The sequence below is a fragment of the Poecilia latipinna genome, unplaced genomic scaffold (assembly GCF_001443285.1).
Source record: "Poecilia latipinna isolate Pla-1442-1.1 unplaced genomic scaffold, P_latipinna-1.0 Scaffold5157, whole genome shotgun sequence".
Classification (NCBI taxonomy): Eukaryota; Metazoa; Chordata; class Actinopteri; order Cyprinodontiformes; family Poeciliidae; genus Poecilia; species Poecilia latipinna.
The window spans coordinates 6,864-14,750 of record NW_015117773.1 but is presented as its reverse complement, the minus strand read 5'-3'; the positions used below and the strand labels follow the sequence as shown (position 1 = coordinate 14,750).

Genomic DNA, 7,887 nt, shown 5'->3' with positions numbered 1-7,887 from the left:
TACACTCAAACATGATTTTTTCAGCTGATCAAAAGTTTAAGACCATAGTCTTTAAAAGCCAAAAGCTGTGCAAAAATCTGGATTCCATGTCATTTTCTGTCAAGTTTTTACACTGTCAAGACCTCCTGGTGGCAAAAGCAAAAAAGCTCACTGACTTTGAACGTGGTTGTTGAGCTGCATAAGCAAGGCCTCTCACAACGTGCCATTGCAGCTGAGGTTGGAGGCAGTAAGACAGTCATTTTGCATTTTTTAAATGATCCTGAGGGTTATGGAACAAAAAAGTCTAGTGGTAGAACCAAAAAAATTTCACCAGCTCTGAGCCGCAGGATCCGATTGGCTGTCCGTCAAGACACGAGACAATCCTCTACCCAAATTAAGGCCATTACTGGTGCTGACTGCAGCCCAATATCCATCAGACGTCATCTGCGAGAGAAGGGCTTCAGAAACAAAAAAAATGTCTTTAAAGGCCACGTCTTCTTCAACGCCACAAAATTGCCCATTTGGACTTTGCAAGGGTCACCAAACATGGGACATTGAAAGGTGGAAGAAAGTTGTCTTCTCTGATGAGAAAAAATTTAACCTTGATGAACCTGATGGCTTCCAACGTTACTGGCATGACAAGGAGATCCCACCTGAGATGTTTTCTACACGGCACAGTGGTGGGGGCGCCATCATGATTTGGGGTGCGTTTTCCTTCAATGGAACAATGGAGCTTCAGGTTGTGCAGGGGCGTCAAACAGCAGCTGGCTATGTGGAGATGTTGCAGCGGGCATCCCTCATGACTGAGGGCCCTCGTCTGTGTGGTAATGATTGGGTTTTTCAACAGGACAATGCTGCAGTTCACAATGCCTGCCTGACAAAGGAGTTCTTCCAAGAGAATAACATCACTCTTTTGGACCATCCTGCATGTTCCCCGGATCTAAACCCAATTGAGAACATTTGGGGATGGATGGCAAGGGAAGTTTACAAAAATGGACATCAGTTCCAGACAGTGGATGCCCTTCGTGAAGCCATCTTCAACACTTGGAGCAACGTTCCCACTAGCCTCCTGGAAACACTGGCATCAAGCATGCCTAAACGATTGTTTGAAGTCATCAACAAGAATGGTGGAGCTACTCATTACTGAGTCCTTTTTTTGACACTTTGATTTCTGTTTTGGGGGGTTTTTGGGGTTTTTTGAGCTATGGTCTTAAACTTTTGATCAGCTGNGCACCTGCAGACAGGTCAACGCACCTGCAGACAGGTCAACGCACCTGTTTGCTGTGTTAAAAAATTTAAAAAGGTAAAAAGTTTTCCAACCAGACTGGAGGACCTTCCAGAGGAAGTAGCACCTCTACGTCTGGACTTGCAGCAGGTCGGGTACCTGCCAGGTAGCAGCTTGGAAATGTCGGCCCAGCGGTTGCCTAGCAACCTGTGGGCCTGGCACACCACCCTGTCCTCCTCGGCCGTCCAGCTGCTCTTCTTCACCGCCGGGTTCAGGTGGTTGTGCCAGCGCTCTCGACACTGCTTCCCGTTGCGAGTGTGCAGATGCTTGGCGATGAGCGACCAGCGCTTCACACCATACTTCTGGACCAGCTCCATGACCTAAACAGGAAGTGACATCAGATCCAGATGGGAGGGGGGCACAGAGCGGCAGGGGTGAACGGTCCTCACCCGTCGGTCCTCCTCCTGGGTCCACGGGCCTTTGACCAGCTCTGGGTTCTTGATCTGCTGCCAGCGTCTCTGACACTGGACCTCTGACCTATGACCCTGAAAGAAAGAAAGTGAGAGCGCCCCCCGGTGGTCACCACCAAAGAGCTCGACACCAGATGTCTGACTGAGACGCTCACCCTGAAGGACAGCGCCACCGAGGACCAGCTGCTGGCTCCACGCTCCTTCACCAGGCGCCGCAGGAGCTCATCCTGAGGAAGAGCATCATCGCCACCATCACCACCACCATCATCATCATCATCGCCACCATCACCATCATCATCGCCATCATTATCATATCATTCTTGCCTCCTCTTTGGTCCATCCAGGCTTCTGTAGAGACACTTTGGAGAACCTTTTGACCCGTCTGGACCGACTCTTGGAACTGGAACAGAAGAACGGAGTCGAACAGCATCATCATCATCAGATGAAGATGCAGATGCAGTGCACATGGAGAAAAGATAGAGAGCAAAAGGGGAACAGGTGCGGGAGTGTTTCTTACCTGGTTCTGTGGCTCCAGCTGCTCATCTCTGCCTCTCAGATCAGGTTCAGCCAAACAAGCTGGCCTGATCATCTGCTGAACCTGCAGAACCCAGAGCCGGTTTAGATATTCTGATTAAAAACGTTCTGATGAACCGAATCAGTTCTGATTGACTAAGTCAGTTAACCCGGATGTTGAAAAGAATGATTCCTGAACTGGTTCGGTTCACTGGTTATTTTAGATAACTTTCGGCTCCTCATGAGCAGAACGATTCATGGACCATAGTGGAACCGATAACTGATCCGGGTGTTCTGGCTCACATTTTACAGAAACTTTGTTGGATCCGTGTTAAATTTAGCTTATTGCACATGGGCAGTGACGGATTTGTGAAATTGGTCCAGAAATTCGGATGGAAGTGGTTGAAACAGCGCAAGTTAGCCCGACCGGTTAGCTCGAAGTTAGCCGTTAAACTGGGCCGTTACAGTTCCGCAGACACCGATCAGACCGCTACAGAAGTCTTCAACGGGCCCGAACCTCTCCCATGGTCCGAGCCTGGTAGGATCGAGCAACTGGTACCGTGCTGTTGCAGAGAACTTACCGGCAGAACCAACGGTCGGAGCGAAGCAGCACAGGGCTTCAACGGTTTGAGTTCGGCGCTGAACGGACTAAATCTGCGTTCTGATTGGACAGGACCGAGCCATGACGTCACAAGCTACTTCTACTACAGCTGACATTTTAGGAGAAGTTTAAACCGAAAAATCTGAACATTTCTGACATCTTCCTGAAACTTTCTGCTCAGGGTGAGATTTTAGTTCTAGTTGTTGAAATAAACTAGACAAAAACTGATTTATTATGAATAATTAATCTGAGCTACGTTAACGGAGACCATGTTGGAATTCATAAACATCACAACCAACAAGGACCAGAAATGAAATGGCGGAATTTATGCAATAAATGTACATTGATGAGAAAATATCTAAACAAATAATTCAACACAAAAATATACAAACATCTAAAAGTGATGTTAAAATAATCTGGATTGTATTTCATTAAAACAAAAAATATATACAATTTTAAAGAAAACATTGCCTAACCAATTTATATAAAACATTCCAGGGATACATCAGAGTCAAAACTTGATTTTATGTGTATATAAAATGTAATTGGTTAAAATGGCTGAGCCACGAAATACTCAGTTTCCCTTTATCCTTTGCGGGATGATGCAGAAGCAAAATCCCGCCCGTTGCGCAGGTTTCCCAGCATGCCTTTCATCGGGCCGAGAAGAAGAGGCGTCATGATGCAGTCCGCTGGCGGTTAACGTGATAAATCTGTTCATATTAGTTGATTAATCTGCTGGTATTGGGGAAAGATTCTGTGCCACCATCTGCCGGTGAAGGCTGAGCTCCTCATGGTTCTCCAGAACCGGCCTCCAGGAGAACCCAGTCTGTTGTTGACAGCCAGCTAGCTGATTGTTGGTGAGTTGCTGCCGGAACCGCCGTCGCCATTAAAGATGCTCATATGGCTGAAATGGGTCAGAACCGAACCGAAAAGCGGTGTTTAAAACCTCGGAACCTGCAGGGACCCAGTGGTTTGTTATGACTCCATCTGGAGGGTTCTACTAGGGGAACATCCGCGGATTCCTGCCGTCCCTGCGCCCGGTTAGGCTGTTAGCTGCTGCGGCTAACCCGCTTGGCATCAGCGCTGCTGTGTTCGGTTAAAGATCGGGGCTCCAGAACCGGAACTCGGGCATTAAATATCAGACACAGAGAAGCAGAACCAGGCATTAAGCTTCACCTCAGCACAGTTTTACCTCTAAACGCTTAAACCCTGGAGCAGAGAAGCGAATCCTGGGGTTGAAGCTGCTAGCTGCTGCTAACGGCCGCTGCTGGTTAGCACCAAATGAGCCCAAAGCAGGGAGGCTTAAAATAATAATAAAATGATATTCTTAATCCTCTTTACATGTAAAGCTCAACGTGCTACCGAATTACGATAAAAACATGAATCCACGTAAAAACAAACAGCAATAAGTTTAAACAGCAGAGGCTGGAGGGGAGAAGTAGTGGGGTCATTAGGAACAGGGTTCACCCGGAAGCACTAGTGGACTGACCTCTGCCCTTCTCCCGTTCAAGCATTCAGCATTTCCACAGTGAGTGGGTGAATTCAGGCGTAACATAATTCAGTTACATTACACAGCCGGACTTACTTTCGTATCTACTTTCCCTAAAAACAAAGTTTTGGATAAATAAGCTCCGGCAGGAAAATTACTCTTTGAAAGTTAAAAGGAGAGAAGCAGGTCAGCAAACGAGCACATCTGAGGCGACAACATAAAGGTTGCACATAATTACCAGAATAAAAATTAATATCAATAAATCCACATTATAAATGGTAATCAGTTCTCTGTGTTCCAGCATCAGCTGCTGTTGGTAGAACACCAATATCTGCTGAGATGTGCGTTGTCTGAAATATTGCTAAATACACTCCTGATCAAAATCTTAAGACCAGTCAAAAAATTGCAAGAATTTGCATTTTGCACTATTGGATCTTAAGAAGGTTCTAAGTAGAGCTTCACAATGTTAAAGGAAAAAATCAGTGCAAGAGACAAGAACTTTTGAGCAGGGAATTTTCTGAAAACTGCATTTACACTCAAACATGATTTTTTCAGCTGATCAAAAGTTTAAGACCATAGTCTTTAAAAGCCAAAAGCTGTGCAAAAATCTGGATTCCATGTCATTTTCTGTCAAGTCTTTACACTGTCAAGACCTCCTGATGGCAAAAGCAAAAAAGCTCACTGACTTTGAACATGGTAGGATTGTTGAGCTGCATAAGCAAGGCCTCTCACAACGTGCCATTGCTGCTGAGGTTGGACGCAGTAAGACAGTCATTTTGCATTTTTTAAATGATCCTGAGGGTTATGGAACAAAAAAGTCAAGTGGTAGACCCAAAAAAATTTCACCAGCTCTGAGCCGCAGGATCCGATTGGCTGTCAGACACGGGACGATCCTCTACCCAAATTAAGGCCATTACTGGTGCTGACTGCAGCCCAATAACCATCAGACGGCATCTGTGAGAGAAGGGCTTCAGAAACAAAAAACGTCTTCAAAGGCCACGTCTTCTTCAACGCCACAAAATTAGCCGTTTGGACTTTGCAAGGGTGCACCAAACATGGGACATTGAAAGGTGGAAGAAAGTTGTCTTCTCTGATGAGAAAAAAATTAACCTTGATGGTCCTGATGGCTTCCAACGTTACTGGCATGACAAGGAGATCCCACCTGAGATGTTTTCTACACGGCACAGTGGTGGGGGCGCCATCATGATTTGGGTTTTCCTTCAATGGAACAATGGAGCTTCAGGTTGTGCAGGGGCGTCAAACAGCAGCTGGCTATGTGGAGATGTTGCAGTGGGCATCCCTCATGACTGAGGGCCCTCGTCTGTGTGGTAATGATTGGGTTTTTCAACAGGACAATGCTGCAGTTCACAATGCCTGCCTGACAAAGGAGTTCTTCCAAGAGAATAACATCACTCTTTTGGACCATCCTGCATGTTCCCCGGATCTAAACCCAATTGAGAACATTTGGGGATGGATGGCAAGGGAAGTTTACAAAAATGGACATCAGTTCCAGACAGTGGATGCCCTTCGTGAAGCCATCTTCAACACTTGGAGCAACGTTCCCACTAGCCTCCTGGAAACACTGGCATCAAGCCTAAACGATTGTTTGAAGTCATCAACAAGAATGGTGGAGCTGCTCATTACTGAGTCCTTTTTTGACACTTTGATTTCTGTTTTGGGGGGTTTTCAGGGTTTTTTGAGCTATGGTCTTAAACTTTTGATCAGCTGAAAAAATCATGTTTGAGTGTAAATGCAGTTTTCAATTAATTCCCTGCTCAAAAGTTTTTGTCTCTTACGCTGATTTCTTCTTTTAACATTGTGAAGCTCTACTTAGAACCTTCTTAAGATCCAATAGTGCAAAATGCAAATTCTTGCAATTTTTTGACTGGTCTTAAGATTTTGATCAGGAGTGTATAGGAAGAAAGTTGTTGAGTTGGCAACAGCATGTTGACGATTGTTAATTGAAAACGTGCAACATGACCTGGTGGGCGGAGCTAAAAGCTAACTTTCAGAAGAGGCTGCGAGGCTCCGCCCATCTGCAGGGAGCAGCTGTCTGCCACCAGTAACCATGGAGTTGCAATCGGTGGAATCGGTGGTTATCGAACCACCGATGCCTGCTGGTGTTGGGGTCAGAAGAGCTGATGGTGCAGAAATTTGCAGCCTGTGCTCTGTGAGCCTGTTGGGGCAGCTGCAGCTACTATCCAGTAGCTATCATCCATCATCAGTGTGTGAAAGAGGCCTTTGAGGTTTCAGTTGGAGATTTAAATGGTTTTATAAATAAAGTGGATTATTATTATTATAATCTGCCTGCTGCGGTCCCGTCTGTACTGCAGGTTAAGCTGGTCACCATGGCGACAGACGTGGGCTCGCCGCAGCGGTTCTTCCACATGCCGCGCTTCCAGCACCAGGCGCCGCGGCAGGTGTTCTACAAGCGGCCCGACTTCGCGCAGCAGCAGGCCATGCAGCAGCTCACCTTCGACGGGAAGCGCATGAGGAAGGCCGTCAACCGCAAGACCATCGACTACAACCCGTCCGTCATCAGATACCTGGAGGTACTTGACCTCAGAGCCGCCTCCGGCCCGGTTCTGGCGCGCCACGCTGCCCGTTAATCCAGCTGTGTCCGTCTTCTTTCAGAACCGCCTGTGGCAGCGCGACCACCGGGACTTCAGGGCCATCCAGCCCGACGCCGGCTGCTACAACGACGTGAGTCACACCGCACCGGGTCGGAACCGGACCAGGACCTGACAGCAACCCGACCAGAACCTGACTAGAACTGACTGGAACCTGGCCTGAAGTGGACCATAACTGGACCCGGACCTGGCCTCAACCCAACCGGACCCGACCAAAACTTGACCAGAATTTGACTGCAACCCGACCACAACTGACTCGAACCGGGCCCTAACCGGACTGTGTGTTCTGCAGCTGGTTCCCCCTCTGGGAATGCTCAACAACCCGATGAACGCCGTCACCACCAAGTTCGTCCGGACCTCCACCAACAAAGTGAAGTGTCCCGTCTTTGTCATCAGGGTGAGAGGCCGCCGCTCTGCCGCATCACTTCCTGTCTGCGTTTGGATCTAACAGGTTGTCCTGGTTCTGTCTGCAGTGGACCCCTGAGGGCCGCCGGCTGGTGACCGGGGCCTCCAGTGGAGAGTTCACCCTATGGAACGGACTCACCTTCAACTTTGAGACCATCCTACAGGTAAAGCTCCACAGACCCAGGTTCTGGTGGCCCCGATGGAACCAGGCTAGACTTGCCTTCTGTTGATCCAAACCTCCTCCGGAACCTTTGGTTAGGCCAAACAGAAAAAAGTTGGCCCCTGTGGCCCGTAGAGCGTTCCCAGCGTTGGGCACAGCGCCTGTTACTGCTGGCTTATAAATCCCTGAATGGACTAAAGATCTGCTGCTGCTGGATCAACCTTCCGGACCTCTGAGGTTCAGTTTCCAGAAACAGACATGAAGAAGCAGCATTCAGCTTCTATGCACTACAGATCTGGAACAAACTTCCAGAACACTGAAAAACAGCTGAAAAACTGAGCTCCTTTAAATCGAGGTTAAACCCAGCAGGTTGAGTTGATTAATAACTCAGTGACTCTTGAGAATAGGGACAAAA

At 47.7% G+C, this 7,887-nt stretch overlaps 2 protein-coding genes across 2 annotated transcripts; one reads left to right on the top strand and one right to left on the bottom strand.

The window, feature by feature from the left end:
• Window positions 1-1,201: 1,201 nt before the first annotated feature.
• LOC106943329 (transcriptional activator Myb-like) lies at window positions 1,202-3,087 on the bottom strand. Its single transcript, XM_015026637.1, has 7 exons — window positions 2,769-3,087; window positions 2,192-2,272; window positions 1,999-2,074; window positions 1,830-1,901; window positions 1,654-1,749; window positions 1,338-1,584; window positions 1,202-1,233 (listed from the first exon to the last, which is right to left on the bottom strand). Exons 2-7 carry the CDS (start codon window positions 2,215-2,217, stop codon window positions 1,202-1,204), a joined length of 549 nt encoding a protein of 182 aa, XP_014882123.1. The 5' UTR covers window positions 2,218-2,272; window positions 2,769-3,087.
• A 307-nt stretch (window positions 3,088-3,394) lies between these two features.
• On the top strand, window positions 3,395-7,718 carry LOC106943331 (pre-mRNA 3' end processing protein WDR33-like). Its single transcript, XM_015026638.1, has 5 exons — window positions 3,395-3,645; window positions 6,611-6,829; window positions 6,912-6,980; window positions 7,200-7,304; window positions 7,381-7,718. Exons 2-5 carry the CDS (start codon window positions 6,626-6,628, stop codon window positions 7,540-7,542), a joined length of 540 nt encoding a protein of 179 aa, XP_014882124.1. The 5' UTR covers window positions 3,395-3,645; window positions 6,611-6,625; the 3' UTR covers window positions 7,543-7,718.
• The last annotated feature ends 169 nt before the right edge of the window (window positions 7,719-7,887 follow it).

Excerpts from the sequence above, each read along its gene's own strand:
- LOC106943331 (XM_015026638.1), top strand. The coding sequence starts at position 6,626 with ATGGCGACAGACGTGGGCTCGCCGCAGCGGTTCTTCCACATGCCGCGC. Across the intron at positions 6,830-6,911 it reads CCGTCATCAGATACCTGGAG|AACCGCCTGTGGCAGCGCGA; the intron begins GTACTTGACCTC and ends GTCTTCTTTCAG. Across the intron at positions 7,305-7,380 it reads GTCCCGTCTTTGTCATCAGG|TGGACCCCTGAGGGCCGCCG; the intron begins GTGAGAGGCCGC and ends TTCTGTCTGCAG.